This window comes from Meleagris gallopavo, chromosome 3 (assembly GCF_000146605.3).
Source record: "Meleagris gallopavo isolate NT-WF06-2002-E0010 breed Aviagen turkey brand Nicholas breeding stock chromosome 3, Turkey_5.1, whole genome shotgun sequence".
Taxonomy (NCBI): Eukaryota; Metazoa; Chordata; class Aves; order Galliformes; family Phasianidae; genus Meleagris; species Meleagris gallopavo.
In genome coordinates, this window is record NC_015013.2 from 83,383,596 (window position 1) to 83,410,595 (window position 27,000).

Sequence of the window (27,000 nt, forward strand, 5' to 3'; positions counted from 1 at the left end):
AAAGAAAAAAGAAAAAAAAAAGAAAAAAAGGTCAGCAACCACAGCAGCGTCAAATGTTATATAGAACACAGTGACTACACAGTTACTAGAAGTTCACATCCAATGCAGTTATGTATTAAAGCATAAGAGGTTGTGGAAGCAAGTCTAGAGCCAAGAGAAATCTGCAGGGCGTTGGGTGGAAGCTGCCTGTTGGAGCATGGTTGCAGCAGCCTGCTGTCCATGGGTGGCTCTGCTGGGGGTGGGCAACTGCAGCCCCGTGGGCTGTGTGCTCCGAGCAGCTGCAGCCCCCTGCGGTCTGCATATTTCTGTCAGCTATAGAGAACAGGTATTGCAGCAAGAACTTACTTTTACTTTAAGGAAAAAACCCAAGCCTGAATAATTCTATCAACAGCGATCCAAAAACGAGACTTGAAGTACAAAAAAAGAGAATACAGTGGTCAGACTCCCGGTATTATCAAATAAAAAACGGCGTATCTCCCCACCCCCAACCCTTCAGCCCCTTTTTTCAGTATTTAAGAAAGGCCAATCGACTGCCATTTAAAAGAAGGTAAGAAAAACAAGCCCCTGTATTGGAAAGGAACATCTGCAGTTTAGTAGACCACAAGCTGCTTACGCCTGTCAAATCCTTACGTGTTTTCTCAAAATATTTGGGCTTCCCAAGGTGCCCAGCCTGCTGGGCACGGTCAGAAAAAGGCATTTTGATAATATCTAAGAACTCCCTGCTTGCTGTTTAGAATCCTTTTCACCTTTGTAACTGCCTTCAGCCTGTTGTCCTTGTTTGTATTCGGTGAGAGGATGGGTGGAACAGAAGGTGAGGGCGGAGGAACTGAGCCTACACAGTGACGGCTGCATGCATGTGACTGAGAGTTGGTGCTGTGCAGTCAGAAAGAAATGTGGCAAAAAGAAAAACAACAGTCTTTAAAACACCCTACGGAAACAAAACACTGCAATCCAATATGGCTTATTCTGATGCATTTACCATGAAGCTACCAGTAATTACTCCTACTAGGCTACTTTTGTGCAACAGCATCTGCTATTTTGATGGCATCTCCCTCCCCCCCTACACCCAAATACTCTACCAACTGCAGGTTTCTTCCTTGCATTATATATTGCTTTCATTGTCAATTTTTAGTCCCGCTCTTCAAACTTCCTTTTTTAACACTCGAATGAGGATCTGTTCCTCACTGCTCGACTTAAACTTTACAATAAGTCCCACTGTTTGCTTTTTTAACCTCACTATTACAAGGCTCTACAAAAGCTTGCAAAAAAGCCAAATTCTCATTAAATCCCTTTGCTGAAGTTAAACTACTCAACTTTTTTTTTTTCTCCTATGATTTAAAACTTTACAAAGAGTTATAAAAAAGGTAAATGGGATTTGGCACCTTCAGAAAAAATTAAAAGTGTAACTTAGATCAAAAAAATGTGGAAACAAATCATTGTTATTTACAAATTAAAACACCAGTGAAGATTATGTCTTACTACGCTCTTTCACCATGGTTTCTCTTTCAGAGTACTGTCAGACCGTCTGTTACTGAGGATCTTAAGAAATTCATTGATTACGGATCGGAATGGATAAGACAAACTACTTTTCCTCCCAGTTCCTTCTCGGCGGCTTGGTACTCTGGCAGCTGCTTCCCTCCTAGGAAATACGAGGTGCCGAGCGATCATTGGTGGTCGTCTTCTTCAGCTTGACGCCGCGCCGGATGGCGTTCAGCATGTCTTCTCCTTGTGGGACGTCCCCAGGGCTGAGGTCTCCGGGGTCGAGCTCCTGCTGCCCCGCGGGCGCCAGGCTGCTCGCGCCGTCCCGCTCGCTTTCCTCCCCCTCGCTCTCGGGAACCACCGGCCTCTGCTCGTCGGCAGCGCCCAGTTTCTGGCTTGACGGCGGGGGGTTGACAGACGCTTGTCCGCTCCATGAGGAGGAGGGCATGCTGGGGACGCTCTGCCCGCCGTCTCCTGCTGCTGGGGACTCGGGACTTTGCTCGGGACACTCTTCAGTCCCAGCGAGGACGCCCGGCAGCCCCCCTGGGATATCGGGGACGGTCGGTGTTTTGACGGGGATCACCGGCGTCTTGATGGGGATTGGACCTGCCCCTATGGTGCCACGTCTGACGGAAGGTTTGGTGGAGGGGGTCCGCCTGATGGTGGCGACGCCGGGGGTGACGATGACCGGTCCGAGCGTGGTTGGCAGACCTGCAGTGGAAGCGGGACGCTTGGTCTGAAACATTCTGCGATAGGACTGACTAATGTCGCTGTTTCTTGGGATGGTGGAAGATTTGTCAAACTCTTGTTGTTCTGCCTCCTGGTCACCACTCACAGAGAAATAATCATAATCTGAAACTGATGCCAAATGACACAGTTAGAAACAAACTGGAGAAGACTATTGAGTCACGTCACTAACTCCAAAGTATGTATGTTTGCACATAACCAAACCTGGAGGCCAACACCAATGAAGGCAGGTCTCTCCTCTACGAGGAAGAAGTCTGAAACATGGTGACCAAGATTCTCACACAGCGTGGCTGAGGCCAGGCACCCTAAATCTGCAGCCTGCCCACATCCCTCAAGACAGAAAACAAGAGCTGTACACATTCAGTACCGTTTCTAAAAGGAACTAATAAAGCAACAAAGACTCAGTGTTTGTTGCCAGTGTTAAGGTTCCAAAACCGGCATCCTACAAACCATATGCTACCACTTGTAGATACAAATGCTTATAAGAGTCAGCAACTAAAAAGTATGCTTTAGAATAGGCAATGGGTAGCTCAGGGGATGGTGTACCAACTATTTCAGCAGCAAATTTGATTATTTTGCAAACAAAGTAAATCCCAGCTCTGAAAACTCAACCTAAGCTTTAATAATTGCACTGGGTTTCCTTCTTTCCATGTAAACGCTGAGCCAAGCTAGGCCCTCTACAAGTCCCATGGCACCCTGCAATTGCACAGATCTCAGCTGAGCAAACAACATGGTTTGCTGAACTGTAAACACAAAACTCAGTCCCTCTCAGACTGCTGCTGGGTCTGAGATGGCACAAAGCCCAACACGTTACTGCACCTTCCTGTTTGCCCAAGTGAAGGTCTCCAACAAATTCTTTTTTCCAGCTACAGGCATTTCTGTTTGTGTAGGAAATAAAAGGTCATAAAATAGAAATGAGAACAGAATCAGAGCACTGACAGAACAAGAAAGCAAAGCTCACGAGTACAATTTTGGTAAGAAAGTAGTTTGAAAAGGATACTGCTATCAGAAAAAGTCATGGTGCAATACCAGCCTCATTCCATTTACCCCATCAAACCTAAATCCAGAACTTCCTTTAAAACTCTATCTTGGTAGCATCCTTAAACTAAAACTCATTCTAGAAATGTACAAGAAAATAAGTGTGTTCAGCACACTACGCAGAAATCCAGAATTCTATTTAATTAAAAAATCCAGGCTGCATTTCAGGCTGGAAGAAACTTTGCAATAGCGATGTTCACCCCTTCCCTGAAGCTGACTTCAGCCAGTGACGGCTGCTGGAATACAGCTCCTCACTGCTGGGGGTTGAGTGCATGAGGGCCAGGCTGGAAGGCTTTGAAAGAGAATAGCTCTTGGATGGCACATCAGTTCAGGGTTGGGTACCTTGAGATGGGATCGTGTCCTCTGAACAGCACGGAGTTGTGGTCTGGGTGCTGTAACCGCTGGAGCACTGCAGGGAATCCCGGCTGCTCCTCTGGGTGTCGAGCTGCAGACCTCTTGTCAGAGCGAGTGCCAGCTCCTCGCAGGGCTCCATTTCCTCACCCTGCTGGTTGCACACAGAAAGGAGATTCATTACATACAGGTTTGGTCACCAGCTTTTAGCCGTTCTTTCTCCCAAGCAAAGCCTGTCACCACTATAATCCAAGAGGATTGTGCCCAACCCTTCACTTGGGCTTAAGAACAGGCACTCTTTGGCTGCCATTGCCCTACAGATGCCAACAGCCCAACAGCATATTCTTTCACGTCCACACAACTTCCACTGCCCACATCACCACCACATCAGTCCAACTTGTTGGACAAGTATGTGTCAAGATAAGGCACGTCAACAAAATACGGGCAGGAACTAGCACATCTATTTCCTTTGCACCAAAAAGCACATTCAAAATTAGAGCCTCACCCTTGTGGCAGCCGACACCGTCATGCTCCGAGGTCTCTGGGCCTCCTCGGCTGGGACAGGTGGGCCGCTCTGAGCTCCGCCATTGAGATCTGGCTCGCGCTTCTCCTTCCGGCGCTGCAACGTGTTCACCATTGGCTGATCGTATGGGCCTGGTTTGGCCCAGTCCTAGGGAAACGTGCTTGTTAGCTTTCCTGAGTAATTGGGCTATAAGCACAAATATACCAGTGCAAAAAGGCAATTTCAAGGCTGTGGATGATGTATCAAACTGGATATGCCTTTCTGAACAAGGCCATACATTAATTGATCTTGATGATATTTAAAATTTTTCACTTACAAAACCTATTTCCTTTATTAAAGGAAACCTAAATTTCCTATTCTACCTAAGCTTTTTTCAGTGAAGTTATTTAGTATTTTAACATTACTGTTTTCTCTAAATGAAATACTCCTGTATGAAAGCCTGTATTTTCAGAAATTCAAGTGCAAAAGTCAGAGGCACACAACACAAAATATACATAGAGGTCCAATCAGCAATGCCAGATGTACACAAGTTCTGATACATTCTTACATGTCTACACTTTAAAAAATTAGGCCTAAGCAGATTTTTGATACATCAAAGATTACTCTGAGCAATCTCTCAGTTTACTTAATGGCTGAATTCTGGTTCACGGTAATGAGCTGTACTGAAGGAAGATTGACAATTTTATTAACGCATGCAGAACTGTGCTTTGCCTAGACAGCTGTGTCTCTGCTGTAAGCATTTTGCTGTAAAATGCACTGGCAAAGAGCTTCTAGCACAGACACAACCAATGACACAGAAGCCCTGGGATCACTGTGGCCAACTTGTGTTTATGTCTCAGTCTCCAACTGCTGGAGAGATAAGTGAGGAGTCTGCAACAAAGCATGTCAATTTACACATATAAGAAGGTCCCACAGTGCGTATGTAGAATTACGTAAGAATCCACAGGCATCGAGGACCTGTGCAGCCACTACCAGCTGCATTCCAGCAGCATGAAACTTCAGGGCAACAGACAGGAGAGCTGGTTCCCCTGCTCCAGGGCACTGCTCCATAGGGAAGTGCCTGGAAGTGATAAGTCCATGCTCTGGCAGAGCAGAGACATCCGGATGTGGAGGGAGATCCTCACAGATCCAGCTATGGCAACTGATAGAAGTTGCTGTGCTCTGACAGATTCTACGGTCTCACCCGAGACAACAGAACAAGCTGTGGGAGCTCTTTCAGCCTGCGGCAGCAAACTTAAGGCAGCTGCAGTCACTGCTGGGCTTCACGTGGTGCCAAGCAACTTCTTAACCCACTCCACCTAGACTTACAAGAGCATGCTGCCTATGGCCTAGGGGGGGTCAAGGCCAGCAACTGCAAGGAGAACACTGCGTTGTTCCACAAGTGATTTCACTACACAAGCTGGGTGCCAAGCCTGCACTTCTCTGCCCAACTGAGAGCTTTGAGGATACTCAACACACTCTCCGCTTGCTGAATGGAGCCCAGAGTGCTTTCAACAATACCACATTTGTTCCAGTGCTAAACTATTCCTTCTTACCTCGTTGTTATCAGCCTTAATATGTTTTACTTAATGTGTTTTAGAAAGTGTCAGAACTGAAAAGGTCATTCAGAAATATTCAGTACTGGATTTTAGTTGATTATCACCATGCAGTGCCCATTCAGAGCCATTTTCAACAGAGCAAATCAACAGTAATTACAGGGATTGAAAGGTAGCAACACCCGCTGTGCACACACTCAGTATGAGGAGGTGAGGACTGCCACAACAAAAGGAACACAAACCTTCCAGCTAGGGATCTTAGATGATGGTAACATGCCTGGCCCAATGGTGTAATAATGAACGTAGTCTGGAAGGAGGGCTGAGGGAGCCCGAGTCCACGCGCGGGAGACAGGCGGGAAATGAGGGAAAGGACCTGCACCAACTGAAGCTACGGATGGGTCACTTGATAAACTACAGTGATAAAACCCATTAGACAACTGGAAACGAAACAAATAAACAAACAAAAACAGAGAAATTAATATAAACAGAATGAATATGAAAATACACTGTGACTCTGACACTCTAGGGAGAAAACTGTACCTTAAAATAATTAAAAAGAAAAAAAATAGATCTTAGCTTTGCCGCAAATAAACAACAGAAAATTGATACAATGCTTGGTTCAGAACTGAGATTGTTTGAAAATTGTTACTTGGCATAACAAATTTCAGACACCAATCTAGCAGTCATTGTCTCCAGGCTAAGCAGCATTGCCTTCTGTCCATGAAAGTGGCACACTGGGACAAGCTTTGGCAATTTAGTTAGTCTGCAGACATAAAAACAAAACATTTCCAATACTGAATGCGTTTGCATTGGTGGCATTTAATCTACGTAAGTGGACAGAGAGGAAAAGCATACTGCCTTTGAAAATGACATGATCTGGCCGTGTGATGACATGGAAGGGGAAAAAAAGAAAAAACCCAACAGCAAGGATTTACCAGATGAGAATGGACACCATGCTCACTTCCTCCTCTGGTTCTGAGGGTAAACCCCATAATTTACTCCAACCACTTTCTGGCACAGCGTTTTATATTTCTTTTTGTTTTGTTAAGAAACACACCCCAATTGCTTGGCGTAACACGTGCTATCTAATGGGAGAGAGTGGAGAAGCCACCAATGGTAAAACATGGCCAAGATGCCCTTTGTCAGGCAACCAGCTGGTTTGGGCAGCATTCCACAGTCTCTTTAAACAGAAAATGTGGACACCGAGATTTTCTTAGAATGTTACTCTGCAAAATGGCCAATTTGTAGTGTCCCCCAAGCACTCCTTTTAAGGTGTCACTGTGGTTCATTCAAAGAGATTCAATTTTAAGGGAGTGTGCAGTAGTTCCTATTCTCATCTTCCCATAGAAGAATCCTGGCTGTGTCCCATGCACATTTTTTTGTCCAAAAGTTGCTGGGTTTGGATAACAAGCTAGCAGGTTTGTATGTCTTTGAGATGAAGTTTTTCACCTTATCTGTGGAGGCCCAAGCCCCCATGGTGGAGCCTGAGCTGACTGAGGTGGGGGAACTGCACTCGCTCACTGACTGGCAGGTTTCAGAGGCTTCAGAAGAGGCAGAGCTGGACGAATTCTGCAGCGTAAAACAGCACCACAACGCAGGGAAAGGATACACAAGCCGTCAAAAAGAAAAAAAATACAAACAAAAAAGAAAGACAAAAAGCACATAAACAAAGACACACAGAGGAGAAAGGGAAGGATGAGAGAAGCAGAGGGTTAGGGTTTAAATAAACAATTAGAAACTGCTCAAAACCATTGCTAGTGTTCAGGAAATCTACACCAAAACAAGGCAACTGCTTAGTGAGAGAACTTGCCACACTGCTTGAGAATGAGGGATCGGTCTCAACCCCTCATTACATCTCAGCATCTCAATTCTGTTAGCTGTCTCAGAACAAAAAGCTGAATGGACCAATAGTCCAACCATGCAATTTACCAAGACAACTGATTCATACAGAAAAGCGGATTGTCAGTACTTGAAAGACAAAGTTTAGATTGAAAACATGGAGCAGCAAATGTCACATTCACAAGTTCTCAGATTTTCTGACCTGCAATAGTGCTTGTGAAAAGTTCATCTGAGTTCAAATATTATAGAATAGAGAAAGAAGCAATACTCACCAAACTGGACGTTTCCAAAGCCTGTATGCATGTGCCTCTGTGGGGAGTATGCATACACCCAGAGCACTGACTCAAGCTTTTCTGCCCAACAGTCAAAAGAAAGGTGCATGTACTCTGCTGAGGGCATAAATGGTGGCACGTGCTTGCCAGCTGCTTCTTTTTATCAGTAGAGATGAAAAATATCAGGGGCTTGGACAGTGAGGGAAGGAAAATGCGGGACACCGAACGTCCAAAAAACACCTCAAACACTCAGCTTCCTACAAGGAACTTCTCTGTTACTTTTCAGTGCATGCCCCTGTGTGCTTTCACTGCTGGAACACCTCCACAAAAGCAGGTGATGCACCTACAGACAGGCCTTACTCCAAGGTGAACAAACATGTGGAACGTTTCACTGACTGGAATCGGCATCACCATCAGTAGGGATGTGCATACAGGTCCAAGGGTGCATACAGAACCAAGGGCTCTGAAATGGTCAAAGACATCAGAAAAGAGATCAGGATAGCCCTGAGCTCTGTTCGCTGCCAGGAAATCCAACACTGGCAATAATAATTCATCCTTTTGTAGACCAAGATCTGTGAAGAAAACCCATCTAAGGATATCACCAACATTTCGTCACACCAGAGAGAATGACAAGGAATCCAGAAAGGTGTTTTTGTATACAAGCACCTCAGTTTTCAACATACAACATTCTGAACAGGGAGGGAAATCTCAACTGAAATAGAACCTAGGAAGAAAGCTTGAGGTGAGCCTGCAATAAAATGGTACCTGAATGAGAGGCACTGCAGAACAATCACCAGTGCTGACACCCAGAAGTTGGCTCTATGCTCACTAGAACCTACATATAAAGAATCTATGTATTGCTAACTGCCTACATAAAAGGAGATGCCAATCTCGCAAGACGGAACACTGCTGTTGTAAGGATTTCAGTGAAGACTACCAGGGCTGCTGAAAAGCATCCTGGAATTCTTAGTGAACTGCAGATTTAAGTAAGGGCTGTAAAACTTTGCAAAGGCTGCTAAAAAAAAAAAAAAAAAAGACAAAAAGAAAGCATGTAATGTAGAGGATTATGTTTTACAAATAATACATACCCTACCTTGTGCTGGCATCAGATCAGATCTGCATGCATCGTGGCAAGTGTATGTAGGTACCTGTGGGCTCAGCAAATAGGCTGGTATTCAAAGGGCGGTATGATACCCTTTCAGCTCAAAACTTTACCTTAGAGAGTTGAGATGAATATAAGATCAAAAGAACCAAGATTGTTTATGGCTCATAAGGAAGAAAGTGAAAAGTATGCCATGGGGTACTTGATGACACAGTGGTTCGACTCTCTGCGTAACCTGCTACATTCTTGATTGAAAGCAACATCTTTTATAGGAGAAATATTTCTGAAAATAAGAACATTAACAAGCATGAGCTGCAGATGACTCCACCTTCAAACATAACTATGGTGCATTAGACGGAGATAGCCTATTTTTAATGTTCTTAAAATCAGTTTTTAAAGTAAACCTCCAAGTTCTGCCTGCCCAAGTCTTGGGCTGCTCAGCAAAAGAAGCTGATTGAGATCACTCACCATGAGAACACCTATACTACCAGTGTCATACAGGGGTCAGGAAAAAATAAACCTGAGAACAGTATTTCAGAGAGCATCTTCCGAAACTTCATGCTTATGACCCAAAAGAACTGTTGGAAGACTTGTTATGGGTCTGAGTATGCTGCACATGACAGGATGGACAGGAAAGGATGTGAGTTCACATGCTTTGTTGTTGGTTTCTCCATTTGATGCACTGAAGGGAGAATGTGAAGTTTACACACAATACAGTATTCTTATTCACAAGCCAGAAGTTTAAGGAGATTATGTCAAACAGTGATAAAAATGGGTCATAAATGCGGTTTGCTAGCAATAGAGCTCCTTGTAGTCAGCAGATGGAAAAACATTACAAATACAAGTCCTGAAGATGCAAAGATTTGTTCAACTTATATGATGTGTGGCAGAGATGACTGGAAATGGTGAACTTTTGAATTGAAGTGATTCCAAAGTGAAAGAAAGGCAGAAGGAAGACTCTCACACCAAACCCAGTGTGGTCATTTAATAGGCAAAGTGAGACACTGGATGAGCCAAAATATCATGGGGTAAACACCCTGATAGTTGAAGGAAATGCAAGATGTGGTGGTAGGGAAACTGGATCTCTTCATCTTGAGAAATTCCAAACATAGAATGGGAAGCCTCATGTCTTTCTAAAAAAGGATTCAGTCAGTAAGAAATTGATGGGGATGGAAGAATACTGAGCTCCCGAGGGAAAAGCGTAGAGAAAAAGAGTGGGTACAGGCAAAATGCTGCCTGGATCAGTCTGCAGAAATAGTCCTGATTGGCTGAGGGGATCTGACTGTGGGAAGCACAGACCACCCTTAATTCCTTAGCAGAAAGTACATGAGTGGCTGAGAACAGAAACTGCATGGTTACTTCTTGGGCAAAAGGTCTCCAAACTTGAGTGCTTGCTGCAGATGCACACACACAGGCAACAAGGGGCTAGGCAGTTGTGCTTCACATCCCCCAGAGTGAGCAATGTGACTCTGGCTTTTTTCAGTTGATTTTAGTTTATCCCTTTTAAAAATGATTGCTTAATTAGAACGGTTTTTAAAATTAGTTCTTTCATTTTAGCTACTCGAATCCCAGGAGGTTATTTTTTTCCCCACAGCTGTGATAATGGTGGTTCTGCTCAGCTCCCAGATCACCTCTTCTGAGAAAAACCCTGATGTTAACTGTACCAGCAGAAAGTTAAAACTGCTCTGCACAGCAACAAGCAGTCCCTCAGATGCAGGTTATGTATGTGCAGCATGGTATCTGGTCTCTCACACACTCTTCCAAGTTCTTGGATTATTTGCGTCCCTTGTTTGCTATGCTCTCCATCCAAACACAGCACTGCTTATTAACTCTTCCTTTCCTCCTGCACTAGACTGCTCCTGGACAAGAGTTTCCCAGGAGACCAACTCTAATGAAGAGCCTGGCCCGATGCCCCTCTCCAATCAGTAAAAGACACATCAGCCACATTTCTGAAAGCTAAGCACAGGGACTCAAGGTTACGTCCTCGACCTGCCTCATTTCCAGAAGCGAGGCACTACTCACTTCTCCTTTCTAGCTAGGGACAAACCCTTGAGAAACTTAATTTTGAAAAATGATGTGTAGGAAAAACAAATGCCTGGTAAAACTGATAGATGCATTTATTTCTATAACATTTTTAATGGTTCAATCTAGGAACATATGGTAATTTACATGGACAACTGAATAATTGCAATGGTGTATTTTCCCTATTCCACCTTCAATTTATTTCAAGCAATGACATTTCCTCAAAAGTAGAATCTTCTTAGCTTTCACGCAGAAGCAAGTTCACCTCTGGTTTCCCTCTACCTGGCTGTTAAAGGGAAAATGATTTCCAGAATATTCCAGCAAGAAAGACTTAATTCTCTGCTGTCTGACTACATGAACAGTTTATTGCTTTTCTCCCCTCCTCTTTAATCTGCTTCTTTCTCTCCTCTCGCTTTCACTTCTGTCAAGTCATTAGCAGCCTCTAAAATCCAGCCCTATAATCACTTTCCACCTGATGAAAATAACCATGGGTGCTCACTCCAAGCCCAGCCTTCTACTGTCATCTCCTTAACACAGACTTTACGGCACCATCACCGTGCCACCTCATCCCAGACCCTCAGCTTGAGTACTACACAGGGCACAAGTGGTCAAACAGCACCAACCACGCTGGACTTTCATTTATACTCTCTGCTCCCACAGAAGATCTTCCAAGGGCTTTATGTGGTTTTAGTACATGCAAGGGGCAACGCTGACCAAGGCTGACCTCACATCTGGCATTTAGAAAAACCTTACACCTGCAGAAAGAGGTCTGCAATGCTTTTCACCCAGCTGCACTTGCTTAATAAAGCATTTTGGAAGAGCCCCTTCTAAATGCACAGCTATCTGTTAGAGGCTAACACTTTCAAGAATAATGCTGCAGAGAATATTGGGGAATACTGCATACTCAATTAAAGAGAATAATTACTCCTTTTCTTTCTTTCTATGCAGAGTATGATAACTGTAGTCAGCAACTGTAGGCCTGTTCACAATCATCTCTCCTCTGGCACAGCCTCTGTCTTGTTCAAATCCCTGTTTATTTCCTCTTTCAGATTTTATCCTTTATCTGTTATTTTGAATGAACTCAGATTAATTTTCAGTGTAGGTGAGAGCATAAAAGCTTCATGTAGATCACACAGTCCCATTCCCGTAATTCAGGGATTTTATGTGGCTCCTTTCTACTGTCTTTTAAAATCCATCATTAATAGAAAATGGGCCTTGTTGTCCTAAAAACTACTGCTGCTAGCAGATGCCACAGTAGCTAGCAAACATCAGTGAAGTGTCCACCTGCACAAGATAAATGGCTCCTAATTTCCTTCGTTGATCCCAGAGCTTGCTTTTCTGCTTCCTCAGTGTCACTACCAGAAACAATGACATCAGTGTTTGAGAGACAGTCGGCAGCCGCCACCACTGCTCCTCCCACCCACCACCCAGCCTCAAAGCACAATCCCAAAAGGAAGTTCTGTCAGTTGGTTAGAGACACACAACACGAAATAACGCTGTAAACTGAACAGCTTCTCAGTAAGCTCACGATCACAATTATCTGTCAGCACAACACACACATTTTACTTAGTGCTGAACATACAAAGCGAGACACTTAAGCAGAGATGAAGCGGCCAGGCAATGATCTGTTACCTTTTCCTCTGCGTAAAGGTATACAGAACTAGAGACACACAGAGCACATACCTATTTGTTATACCAACACACTACACTTGTCAAGTCAACGCCACACTGCTGCAGCCTTCTACAGCTCATGAATAGCTCAAGTGATGCTTGGATCAGTTTGCAACTTTATGGATAGTTTCTAAAATGAAGTGAAAGCGTAGGAACTTAGCTGGTGTAGATCAGCGTGACTCCATCGACTTTTAGGATGTTCTGCCAGCTGATACCAGCTTAAGTTCTCTCCCTTGTTTAACAGGGGAACTTGCAAAGAGAGGTGTTGGGTTTTTTCCATGCTAAGGGCAATTGCAAAGTTACATCCTCATCAGCAAACACAGCACCATCATGTAGATTACCACCCTTTTATGCAGGTGGAGTGGATACTATGAAAATCAAAGATGATGCTAGCATGTATAACCAATGTATGTATCTTAAAAGTCAACTTCCTTACCTTGTTACTATTCCAGTTTACTTTATTATTGCTCATTTACTTTTTTGCATTTCACTTAGGTTAGCCATAGCCAATCTAAACAAAACATTCATTTTATTAGTGTGCACAAAGTTCTTCAGGTTGTCATTTATAAAAACAATGCTGACGTGTCCAGACTGGGGACAGCTGTAGATGTATTCATTTGAAAACAAAGCATTTTTATTAAATGAAAGAGTTAAGTATATTGAAAGAAAAATGCTGAGCTTCCCTCAAGAATATGCCCCAGGCCTACATGAACCAGTGCTGTTGTTGATGATACCCTAAAAATTTCACTGGAAGAGCTACCTGCTAAATGTAAGCCTATCCACAGAAAGGAATGTCATCAAAAATGACAAAATTAAAGCCTCCTATGATGTTGATAATAGTATTTTGATGTCGAGTATTCCAGGCCCTTTGTAGGGGCCCATTTGGTGGGAATAAAAGCAGTATCCTTGTTGCAAAGCCACCACTGTATTGGTACAATGGCTGTCAGAAGGCTGTTCTGGCACTAATATTTGTCCATTAGAAAATTAACAGCCATCAGATATTAACAAGTTGCAATCAGCATAGGATGTTAATTGGTAACCTCAGTGGGTAAAGTGAGTATTTACTCCTTCCTGCAGAGGGATTTCTTACTCTCTCCTCTGTACCCATCTGAAAGTTAGGCATCCAGGCTCCCTTCAGGGCCAGAGCAAAAACCGCATCCCCTGAGAGCAACTCATCCCTTTCTTCACTGCCAGCTGCAACAGCAGTACATATCACTCCAAACAGAGGCCCAACTTTTAGATGGATGAAGTGCAGTCAGACAAATCCTCAGGGATTAATCTGACTTCAGGGTACCCCAAAATTACATCATATCCTTTTGTAAAGGTGAGCCAAGCAACGGAGTCCAGCTCACACTCTTTTTTTTTTTTTTTTTTTGTTCTCATGCTTGCACGTACCTGGTTAGGTGCTTCTGGTGGCATAGGGGATGGCGATTTGGACTGGAAAGCATCCTGGGACATGAATCCAGAATCATGGGAGGACACACTGGACAGCCTCATGGGTGCCTGCTGAGGCAGATTGGAGCTGCGATAGCGATAGTGTGAACTAGGTGAGTGCGAGTGCGAGCCACTGGACCGGGAATCACTACTGTTAACGCTGTTCAGACTGCTGTGAGAGACAAAAGGAACAGAGAAAGGAAAGGGGAGAGGAAAAGACACAAGGGTGGGGTGGGGAGAGACCCGTATACAGTACAATTAACATTCCACGTGTCTCTAGCAACAGGCAGCATAAACCGGAAAAGAAAAAATGTTGACAAAATAAATTTAAATATATATATATATATATGCACATATATATCAGTAAAGAACCATAAGCAGCTGCAGTATCCCTTGTGACCAGAGAGAAAATGGCATTTTACCTGGAATTTTACTTAAATAACATTCTGTAACCACTACAAGTTCATGTTAGGTTATGGATGAAGAGGGTGTTACACACCTTCTGGCCTTTACACTTATGAGCAAATAAGCTTGCTGACAGCTCTCTTCTACTGCACCAGGGACCAAATTTTCAGAGAAATCTCTAGCAGAGATCCAAAGGCATCATGGTTCATCAACAAGTCTGCATCTTGACATGCAGTTTTTGGGTCAGCCAGCGGCCAGCATATGAGATTTTTGACAGCATTACCAAAACCCCATATTCAGAGTGTCTGAGTCTCACATGAATGCTTTCTATTGGGAATAAAAGCATGTGATGGTTTATTCAGTGAAGTCCTGTCTCCAGATATGCAGCTTTTAAGAAAGACCATCGAAAAATTAATAATCCAAATTAATATCCATTAAAAAGAAAGACACCAAAAAAACCATTTCAGCCAAGAAGATTGATTTTTAGTCTTCAGTACTCATGAAGAACAGCAATGATATGCCAGTCAAAACACGGGAGCAGTTAAAGTTTCCTGCTGGGGTGGCTAAGCAGGACTAGCAGGATGCATCACTCTGAAGGCATATTCCTATCTTCACTGACAGGCATCCACTGCCTAGCTAAGGAGATGGCTCTGAACTACACATGGGCCAGCACTGTACTGCACCTGTCCATAAGATTTATGAACAGGTCATAAGATGGACAAGTCAGCCAGTAGCACAGGAAGAGGAGCTCTGCTATATTTTATCCATACACAGTAGTGCCTATATAGATTTTACCACACGAAATTAGGTTGATTAGGAACAGATGATGGATTTTCAGCCATTTCTTTTATAGCTTCAGGATATTGCATCTATAAGCCTGTGCTCATTGCTTTAAATATGCATGTTTTCATATATATATAAAAGTACTGAAGGATTTTTTTATATATATCTGCATGCAGAGACAAGTTGATGCATAAAAGAAGTCGTGTTCACTTGCTCTGACATGCTATAGGTAACTTTGTTCATACACAGGGAACCTGTAGTACATTATTCATAAAGCAAACTAAAAGGTAATCATTTGAGAGCAGCTACAAAGGTGTTGGAGCAGAATACACAATAGGATGTCTTCCTTTTCAATAAAAGGAAAGAGTAAATGTAGACACCAGGTACAGGGGCAGCATGCTAATAAACTGTTCCATGAGAGAAAACAGTTTTACAGAGAAAGCATAGACAGAACCCAGTGTTTCAACATATTTCAAGACAGTATTAGACAGCATTAAACAGTAAAAAAAAAAAACAAAAAAACTTGTATCAAAAAAGCATTCCCCTCTACCAGACTGACAGCGTAATTGCCAAGAATGTTTTTCCTTTTTTTAAACAGTTAACTTACTGATTAGTAAGAGCTACTTAGAATAATCTAAAAAGTCATTATATGAAAAACAGAAAAGGAAATTATAAATGAACAATCTCAGAGCTTAAATTAGTACAGTCTGCTCTTTGATCTGAAATGGCTTCACGAGAACTGAATCAAAAGCATCGTCAAGTTGTCTCGAGCTTGAAAGTTGTTCAGTGATGCTCATCCTTTTTAATATTCCCAGTCACATACTTACATGGATAAAGACCATGAGGGATTTATTTCATTAAGAGTTGTTACTTAAGTATGAATACAAATCCATACCACAGTCTGAACTTGCATCTCTTTGCCCCCAAACAGGTTAAAATTTAATATTACCAGTCTACTTACCTGCAAACACTAGATTTTCTGGACATGGTGGTACTGGGAGAGGATGGAGGAGTCTGGTAAGACCAGCTGTAATCAGAACCTTTCAAATCTAAAATTACCTGATGAAAGATAATCAACAGCATCAAAGATACGGAAATCTTTCTTCCTCTGTTAGCAGAAACCACTTGCTGTTCACACAACATTTGTTCCCCACTGCAAGATTTCAGTACCAACTGACACATTTTTTTCTGCTAGAATTACACTATGCATGTTACAGTTCCCACAGAGGACAGCCAACTCTCTGGGTTTCCAGAAACTACAGTTCTTTAACACTAGAACTGCTATCACAAAAAGAGAGTTCAGATGTGAACAGAAAAAATCTTCAAAAAGTAAACTGGAGTTACATTTTATCCATGTCGCAGACTACTGGTTTTCTTTTTCTACTTAAAAAAAAAACAAAAAAACAAAACAACAACAACAAAAAAAACAACTGCAACAGCTTTAACATTTAAAAACTCACATTAAAAAAAATTGAAGATCCAATATCCAGCAGCAACAGAGCTTCCATCCTTTATACTTTTAGGTCAATGATAAGGCATGACAAGAAAACTGAGTTCAGCAGGGCTGAATTAAAAGATCCTTTTTGGAGTCATTTAACAACACACATTTTTCTATGCATTTTAATGACAGTACGTAATAATGTTCAAATGTTAGGCTCCATCAAGATATCTAATCTCAGCAATCTTGTAATCACACATAGGCAGGGATGTGACAGGGTGAGGAGGTATCACCCATTCAATACCCTGAGCAGAAAATGGGCATTTCCGTTCATTTTCATATATTTTCATATATTTTTGCTAACTACCATTTCAGACTGGTCTCCCCAAATAATTCAGGAGCACTTGGCTGGTACTTCAAATCCAATTTTTTAAAACTTACTTAATGTTAAAAACTGCATTGCTGCAGAGAAGAATCTATGCAATGTAATGTTAAGCCACTAAGTGCTGGCAGTCAGTATTTCTCACAACACACAAAGAACTTACAAGCTAATAATAAAAACATCTTCCACACTAACCTGTTCACTTGAAGATGGTAACTTGTGTGGATCCATGGTGAGACTTTTCAAGTCATCGGATATGGTCTGTAAATGGGTTATTTCTCCCAGCATTGATATTTCTTCTTCCTGAAAAGACAAAAGAAGTCTAATCACAGCCTTGGTTTTAAAAATCTGACCCACAACACAATGCATTTCTTTTTTCCCGACGACTGCAGGAATGCCCACTGGAGCTGCTTCTTCCTTATTGATTAAGCAATCACTGCTTATGAAAGAGAGCTGGAAACATTCTCTCTAAAGAGTTCTATGATTTAGACTGGACATAAAGTTTCCTACAATAACGGTAGTGAGGCACTGGCACAGGCTGCCCAGAGATGTGGAGGATGGCCCTGTCCTTGGAGACATTCAAGACCAGGCTGGCTGGGGCTTTGAGCAACCTGCTCTAGCTGTAGGTGTTCCCATTCACTGCAGGGGAGTCAGACCACGTGGCCCTTAATGATCTCTCCCAACTCTAATGATTCTATGACTCTTCAAGATTGCTCTATGTTGTGAGGCCCAGAAATCCTCTCATCAGTGAGATGATATCTCAGCCTTCTTTTTGTGACAATTCCAGAAAAAGAGTGCCATTTTTGTGACATATTGATTAATTTTAACTCTTCTCTGTATGCTCACTAATGGACCTTCAACTTCACACTTATAAACAGGAGCTAAACTCATACTTCTGCTAGCTTCTGGAAACTTTGAGATTAAGGCAATATACACACGTGGATCATTAGCACATCTATGATTCAGCCTAGCTCAAGATGTATCAACAGCTAGTTCAGAATATTCCAGCACCATAAATTGCCACAGTATTGCTGTCGCTACTCTGGTAGTTAGACCTGGGACCTCAGTCTGCAACTGACCTCCACCTGTTCAGGTATGCTTCCACCTCTCTCACCACGATTTTTTGTTGAGATGGATACACTCTGTAAACAAACGCTAGGAACAAAATTTTCCTAATACGCTGAAGGCCCTTCAGAAATACATCAAGCCTGCAGAAAGCCACAAATGATTCATTGCTGGGCTTTAGACAACCTGAGATTAGGAAAATACATTGAAGCCCTTTCAATGAACTGAAAAAACTGTCACATAGGAGGAAAACAGCTGCCAGAAAACTGCATGAAAGCAGGCTGCGATCTGTCAGATAACATCACTATAAGCACAGGGGAAGTCTTAAAACATTTATCAGAGCTAGTACTGGAGTAGGAATAAGGAAGGTTTATGTTAAAATGTGATGATGAGAAAAAAAAGCAGCGGAAAAAACTGTTCATTGTCAATGTCTCAAATTCATATGCAGAAGGAACTAAAGCTCTGCTAAGCATTAGCACCCACTATATTCCCATTAGTCTTCTTAAAGGCATCCAGTACCTTCAGTTGCTGAATTACTCTATGTGCTTACAAGTAAGTGCCCAACTCCCACCATCTGCCAGCTAGAGATGCAGACTGTACTTTATCTTTCTAGAGGTTATTGGACACATCCCATTTGTGCATTGTACCAACTTTAAATGGAGAGCTCTTACTATCACAGGCCGCAGCATCGAGATGAAAGTACAGAATCGACCACGCTCCTCGATGAGAGCTTTTCTGACAGCTTGCTTCTCAGTTTCTTCAAGCAGCAGGTACTTATCATTGACATCCTGCAGAGCACTGTCCAACTGGGGCTGAATGTCACCCCGTCCTGTATGCAGGAAACAATCAAGAACATGTTTTGTCATAACTGTGGATCTACATAGAAGAATAACTTATTTTCAGTCAGCACTGCTGCCAGATTGTGCTTTTGCAATTCTAGTCTCAACCAGCATTTTCCCTTAAATCAAATTAGTAAGGTTTCTTCCTCAATTAAGTATTTCATTCCATCTTTTTCCCTTTTGCATAGACTAGAAACCCATCTTAATTCAAGAGGTTTCAATAAGCCAAAGATACCATTTCATGTAAGGACTTTCTCAAAGTGTTAGCTGAAGAAACCCTTCATATCATCCTTGCTGAAAATCAACATCATCTTACCAATTGGAATGGTATTAATTACCAACCTCAGGTATATTTCCCTTCCTTCCGACTTTTCTGCTTCTCCAGGTCTTAGTGACAGTTTGTGGAGCCACTAAATGAGTGAATGTATCTTCTAGATGAGATGTTAGAAACATGCCACTGATCACTGGATTCAAGTATTTTACACACGCAACTGATAGAACTGCTTTCCTTATGCTAAAACAGACCCGAAAAACTATCAACATCTCAAATGCACTGATGTTCAGTAACATCTGTATTTGCCTATGAAAAAAATAATCATCTGATGTTTCACAATCAAAAAGCTTCACTTTTTTACTACAGTCAACTAAAAACTTCCGAGACAGGTGAGCCCCTATTTCTGGAACAACCCCTTGCTCTGCAGCATGCCAAGAATTCATTCCACTAGTAAGGAAGAGCTGCTGCTCAGCCATTGTATCAGCGTGCTAACACAGCTGTAGTCACAAGATCTTTTCATTCAGCTTACATCTCTAAATATTTTAAAGAACCCCAGTCGTGCAAACCTCTCTCAAACCTCCTACAACTAACAACATGTGCAAATTAACTATGCCAGGCACATTTCCATTTCATTGTTACTAAATACCAGGAAAACAACATTTAAAAATGGTGAGTAACAGCAACCCAGAATCAACTCTAGTGGACAATAACTGTTGTGCACAGATGATTTAGAACTATAAGCATGAGAAGAGAAGTCTCTTAATGTGTGCAGTAGACAGTGTAGGTGACTCACAGTCAGGGTTACAAAGGAAAACCTTTGCCTTATCATCGTATGTACTGATCCGCTATTCCAGAGAGAGAAGTTGTCAGCTCCTCAGCACTGCCATGCAGACAGAGCAGCAAGAAAGACAGCAGGAACAGAAGCAAAGATAGTCGTGCTGCATTAGAGGCATTACAGACTGGACACATCCAAGTTTCTTCTGTTCCAAGCTAGACATAGCTTAGATAGCCACTCACAGAGCTCCTGAAACATGTCTTCAAAGAACTGTGCACAGAGCAATGACAGCACAGCCACCACCACAGCCACCTGGTACCAAAGTGCCAGAGTGAACACCCAGTGTCCGGTCCTCTAGATCTCCCTGACTGGCACAGTGGGGTCATAAAATCATACTCTGACATTATGGTTACCTGCTTCTCATCTCAAAATTGACATATGTCAGAAACAATTTGGAGAAGAACTGAGTAGGTCTTAAAATCCTGGGCCTTCCTCACCTGTCATCCTTAGGAAACAAATGGGGCCCTTCTGACTGAAGACTATTTTGCACATTTCAGGCCCTTTCTCATACTCTTCCGTGCAACCAGATGCAATGACTGTACTTCTCTGCAGCTGTTCTTTCAAACTCCTTATGAAACTCAGATTTACATTCATGCTCAGAACCTTACTTTGAGAGCTGCCTACAAGTAACAACAGGTGAAATAACTTCATTTTTTCTAAACCTACTGCTGGTTCACTTGTGTGGATGCATTCAATGAAAAACACATTGGTTGCTAACTAAACCAATGCACTCATTAGCTCAGCTCTGCAGAACTGGTGTACAGGTTCAGCTGTTTCACCAGACCATCATGCACTCAACACAGGAAACTCTGTTAAATGCATTTGACTGCACTGGTGAGAATACACACATTCAGAAAGCAACTAGACTCCGTCGACAAAATGGGTCCAATTAGAGTGAATTTGGGTAATTTACTTGAACCTCACAGAGCACCATGTCTTGGCACAGTGCAACAGAGCACTCAGAACACAGGGCAAAAATAAAACTCATTTACACCTTTGCAACCCACTGAATTGAACACTGCTATTAGAATAATGATCAAGCTGTGCACTACTACAGTGTGTGTATATGTACCTATGTATGTATGTTTATATGTATATAAAATAGCTTTCCAGCATCCTCCATAGCCCTGTGAAGTTTCTTGTTTATTTCTGCACACGAGTCGGGAAGCTGATGGACATAGCATCTCCTCCCAGCTACTTTTAGGGAGGGCTCTTGGCACCTGCATAGTCAGTGTGAACACTGAGGCTGTGGGGTATAATTCAGAGCAGGAAACAAGCTTGGTTAATCACTGGGATGAGGCCCTGAAGTCAGATGTTTACATGGCATCAATACATCTCTTTCTTGATGTATCCAAGCAATTCATTTTTTAGGTACAGAAAAGCTTTATTAACATCCTTTGAAAGCTCCATAATGCAGTCATCAATCTAGCAAGCCTTTAGAAATCAGGCGTAACTCTTCCCACTGTCTGCATCTCCAGCTGCCTCCCACAGCACTCAGGTGGCTCAGGAATTTGACGGATGACATCTCTGCCCAATGTAACCAGTTTTCTTGCTAAGCAGCCTAGATCAGAGCCCCTCAACAGCACAACTACACCTAGAGGACATCCACCAAGGATGTAAGGGTCAGCAGCTCTCTGCCCCTCTGCCACCTTAGCTCTCCGTAAGTCTGACTCCACCACTTATCTCAGAAGGAAACACTGAGCACTGGAAGACAATGTGCTTTTTCCCCTTTGAATTATGAGCAGAAGGTCATTTGACTATGGTGTCTATGACAACCAATGGCACTATTTCTGCCTGTGGACATGAGACACACTTTCATAAGCTACATCAGCAATCAATTTTCTCTCTAGCCCACATTCAATGGGCTTTAGATTACCCATCTGGAAATGTTCCCAAACCAATACAATTACCATAATGACAGAAAAAAGTTCCAGAGCAGTACCTCACTCAGCAGCAGAAAAGGTGCACCTGAAATGAGGTGGAGGACCTTCAGGAGACAGGTTGGAATGACTCACCAAAACCAATCAGCATTAGAAATGGTCAAAACACCAAGTGTAGTGACAAGTCTGATCTGCAGTCAGCTAGAAATGAGTGTGATGGCGGAGGGCTCTGCAGAATGTACCCACATGCATTCGGGGTAATGAGTCAACAGTCTGAAAAAGGAGGAGAAATTCACATCCCCCCTCTCTCAAACGGGAGTTGTAGAGAGGAATGGAAATGCGGGATCAGAAGTTGTGAACTGACTTCCATCATGCCAGGAAGGAAAGCACTGTGATTCATGGCTTGACATGGGTAACAGCCTCTGAGCTGCAAAGAGTGAACTGCTTCTTGTCATTATTAACAGGGATCTACCGCTGCTCCAAGGACAGTCCTAATATGTTACCGTCAGAGCAGCTGCTTCACGTCACTAGCATAATGTGCAACAGCTGTAAAGGAGTGACATACTTTGAAAGATCAGTTTTAGTGACCTGTGCAAATCACTGCTAAAGACCTCATGAACCTTCTCAACCCTTGTTTGAAAAGAACTTCAGTAAAACGTATTAGGCAGAAGAAAAAAAGCTGAAGCTGATTTTCAACTCTATTTCATGCTTACACTTCTAAGAGAACTTAAATTAGCAAAACTGTCAGCAACAACAAAGGAAAACACTTTTTTTTTTTTTTAATGCTCTCAGAGCAAATCTGAATGTCAATGCTGCTACTGATGGAGTAGATAATACAGTAAATACTGGAGTAGATAATACAGTAAATACTTTTTTCTATATTCTCGCTTAAAAGACCGCTCCCTCTCACATTTTCCAGGTGTCTGCAGAGAACTTGAATATTCAGAATGGACCTTTTGCAGAATTTACACTACACCACAAAATGCTGGGTGCACCTGTACCAATGCAAAGCAGAAAGGGCTCAAATCATTCACCCTCACATCACAGGAACATGCTTCATCTGCCAGGCAGAACAACCCTCGAAGACCTGCACAGTAAGCCCTACATGTACACTAACTTGGATCTAGACTGCAAGCATAAGAATTCTGTATCCTTATACAGAAAGGTGGGAAACCTCACTGCTGCAGTTAGATCCAAATCTCTGGTAGCTACTGGAGTTCCCAACGAGCCGCTAGTGTTCAAAAGTGTTAAGCTGCACCTTTAAAGAGAAGTTCCAAGTTACCAAAAGAAACTTGCAGGCTGAATCACAAACCAGGGAAAACACAACGTGCGGTTTCAAGGGAGAGTGCAAGCAGCAGGCAGCAGTGCCCAGCTCCAGAAGCCCATGGAGTCATCCCAGTTGAGTCTCCTGATCAAATAAAGCCAGGCTTCTCCAAGGGCAGTGTTAAATATCTACATCATTATGCCTTCAAGTGGAGGTATGACTTTCATCTCCCAGATTCAGAAGCACCAAGTTTCATTTGCAAGAGAATCTCAAGGCAACCACATTAAATTTGCAATACAAAAACTGAAACAGCTCCAACGTAAACAGATTTGAGATGTGATCAAGCAGCAGAGGAGGAAACAATTGTGAGGTTGATTTCCACCCCTTCCCTAGCATGAAGTTTTATGCCATTTCTTATCTATCAGTTAAGAAAGGTGCATGCGATTTTTGGGAAAAATAGGGACTTGGATCACAGGTTTACAAAAAAAAAAAAAAACAACAGTAAGGACTTAAAGCTCTAGACTTTAAAAGTCATATTAGCAATAAGATATTCAATGATTTGAACATCACCTTTACGACATGTCTATTCCATTTAACTTCTCTCACGACTATGATATGACTTATCAGTCCATGATAACCCCTTTCTGATTGCCTTCTTTTACAGCGTTCCAATTAAATGCCAAAAGAAGAAACAAATCAAAAGAAGGTTTGGTTGTTAAGATTAGGCAGTATTTTAATTTCATTAGAAATTAAAGTCTAGGCAGTTAGTGGAGACCAGACACCATAAAGAGGCCACAGCAAGGGCTACAATAAACCAGCCACCAGGGTTACAGCATGGCAGACTTACCCAGAGCCTCAGCTGTCAGGCAGGTGCGCATGGTGAGAAATTGCAGGACACAAAATTGACACAGAAAGGAAAATAAAAAAAGTCAAACTAGTATACGAGCAATCCTAGAGTTCAGACATTATCATCAGCTCCAAGACAAGAGAGCCAGTGGTTTGGGCTACACTATTTTGACTTCTTCCGCTGCTGATAAAGAGAAATGCATTAGCTTTGCTTCCTGATGAGCTGTTGTAAATTAAATTCCCGGTTATTTATCATACGGTTTTATTTCAAGAGATTTAAATCAGTTTAGGAACTTCGTTTAGCTTGCAGATTTCTTGGCTGAGAACGTGGCAACCCATGCTTCAGCAGGAGGGCAGCTGTCAAACACCAATCAGGCCATGAAAGGGAGCAAAGCACAAATCCTCACACAGAACCTGGCAACTCGCACAACTTGAGGTGGTGCTGCATTACTCAACACAGTTCTTCTTGATGATCTCTACAGCAATTACGTTGATAGACTGCTAATGAAATGAAAAACTAATTGCTGATGCAATGTGGATAAACATCAAGAAAATTAAGCATAGTACAATTTTAATTAGCAAAAGATATATACAAAGTTTTGCAATAAACCTGGCCCACTGTCAGTAAGATGGGAACTTTCAAGCGGCATTTGAAACTCAAGGAATGAAAATAAAGAGTCAAAGTAACACCTCTGGTCACTGAATTTTCTACATGTCCAACACGTCTTCATTGCATTTTTATGAAGTAGAGCTTACATTGTAAGACTGGGGAGGGCAAGGCGAGTAAAAGCAAACAAGAAGAAAACCCCTTCAGGCACACCAGCCTCATTCACACAGGATTTTTTTCCCTGCAACAGCAAGGATAGTTTGCTCACTGTTTTTTCTCCTCCTGAGCACTATCCTACTGACCCCACAGTGCGTGCTGACTGTCCTCCTGCTCTCACTGCAGGCACCATACCCCACTCCACCAGCCGAGGAAAATAAGGCCATCTCCCAATGGAGACACGGTCCGCTCTGGAGCCCTCCCTCCCCAGGGTGCTGCACCAAACAGGGCAAGTGTAATGCAGACAGAGTACAAGGTGCTCGAATGGAAAAGTCCCTGTTTGCTTTAGGAATTGAGATGTTCCTCAGTTACGTTGAAGTGCTTCGTGGTTTTTAGTTAAAAGTCACAGGGTTTGCACAGTCATCCTTGAGAACACTGTAACAACATTACAAAGACTAGAATATAACACAAAAACAGCTGCAAAGACTAACAGCACAAACGCGTCACCTTTGCTAATAGGGAGGAGGGAGAAGAAAAAGCACTTTTGACAGTATTACATTAGTAATCATCTTCTACTCTCTCAAATTCTTTAGAGCTCTGGTAAGACTACTTTCACAAGCTGCTGAATAACTCAGAAGTACGTGCTGGTTTGGATACTGAACACAGAGGACACAAGGTAGTGCTGTACTGTAGTTTAGAGACAAAACTCAGTCTTTACATTCATATGTGTAATATTAACCTTGTCATTTTATTGTTATTTATTTTATTTAATTCTTTTTCATAAATCCCCTTGGATTTAAACATTTTCCTCAAAGCCTGCAAGGATGACATGAAAAACCTGAAAATGAAACCTACCAGACAAACCTTCTGCCCTAACGGTAGAAGTGAAACCTGTCCAGTTATCTTTCTTGTCCAAAGTAAAAGAAATACAGAGAATAAAGCCAACATGCACTCTACATTTTACCCATGCATTTGTTATATTTTAAGTTAGTCGTTTGAGCTAGACACTTCTTTTAAAAAAAGAAACTAGAAATCATGCATTTTGTTAACCTTTCAAAATGGTTACATGCAGAGCCACAGCTGCTCTCTCTCCTCTGAATTCAACAGCTTCTAGCTGCTATGTATCCACTTCTGAGGACTCGACTCAGCAAAAACCTAAACATGGAATTTATTGCAAATATATGCATAATTATTCTGCTGACTCAGGTTAGCTGGGCTGACTTCTGATTCCAACATTTGCCTGAAAATAAAGAGCAATTTAAGAAATGTATGCAGTTCTACCCGCTGTATAGATTTGTCTGTTTAGACGAGAGCTAATTTCAGTGCTGGGGTGGATAACAGGCCCAACTGGCCACACTGCCTTGGGAAAGAAAGGATGCACTGTGGGGAGCATGACAACACGTGCAGAGACTGCAGGGACCTGGCAGGTGCACCAGGAGCCCACTCAGGCCACATAAGGTTTTATTTTTCTTTATAGTCAAAGACAACAACAACAAATTAGCTCTGCAAGGTCTTTCAAGATGCCACCACCTTCATTTACATACGGATTTGTCATTTCATCAGATATATTCCAGCAAGGAACCCAACATCACTTTGTTTTGTTTGGAAAGCTTGATGTTTTCCTCATTACGTCAAGCTTTGGTAATACCTCTACTGCAATTAACGCAACTGCTGTGCAAACAGAATTTCTGATAAATGCTCTCAAACACCAGGCCTGAACTTTCAACGTGGCTGCATGGAACCAGAACAGAGAGACCATGAAGAAGCCAGAGAGCAAGTTTACCTGCACTCAGCCCCTTATTGCCAAGGTACCCAACCCACAGAGATCCTGCCAGGACAGGCCATGCAGCCCAAGTCCTCTCCCAAATATCTGTAAGATGCAGGCAAGGACAAGGAGCTCTATGCATGCAGGGAGGGAGACTGCAGGGAGAGGACACTGCTGCCACAACAGGAATGAGGAAAGCACAGGGTTAATCTGACCTCCTACATCTGTAGCTGCCCACAGCGGAAGAGAACCCTTTCTGCATCCAGTCACAGCGGAAAAAGCCTCAAAGACATTTTTAGCGTGCACAGTATTTTAAGCAAATCCACAATTCAGCAAACATCTCACTTGCCCACAGTCACAAAGGGTGCTCAAAAATACTCTTCCAAGCATTAGGAAGGGAACAGATTTGTTGTTTTAGAGTTCCCATAGGTGAGCCAATGACTTTACA

The 27,000-nt window shown here is 42.5% G+C and overlaps 1 protein-coding gene across 8 annotated transcripts; it reads right to left on the reverse strand.

Moving 5' to 3' along the window:
- Nucleotides 1-424: 424 nt before the first annotated feature.
- On the reverse strand, nt 425-25,307 carry MTSS1 (MTSS I-BAR domain containing 1). 8 transcript variants are annotated; one of them, XM_010709302.3, is made up of 10 exons: nt 24,026-25,307; nt 18,758-18,915; nt 17,217-17,324; nt 16,163-16,260; nt 13,975-14,185; nt 7,123-7,242; nt 5,916-6,110; nt 4,121-4,285; nt 3,607-3,769; nt 425-2,190 (listed from the first exon to the last, which is right to left on the reverse strand). In XM_010709302.3, exons 1-10 carry the CDS (start codon nt 24,054-24,056, stop codon nt 1,640-1,642), a joined length of 1,800 nt encoding a protein of 599 aa, XP_010707604.1. In that variant the 5' UTR covers nt 24,057-25,307; the 3' UTR covers nt 425-1,639. The 8 variants fall into 8 exon arrangements, with proteins under 8 accessions (XP_010707604.1, XP_010707602.1, XP_010707601.1 ...); XM_010709300.3 differs by having other exon boundaries at nt 425-2,337; nt 13,975-14,101; nt 24,026-25,295; XM_010709299.3 differs by having other exon boundaries at nt 425-2,337; nt 3,607-3,766; nt 24,026-25,294.
- Nucleotides 25,308-27,000: the final 1,693 nt, after the last annotated feature.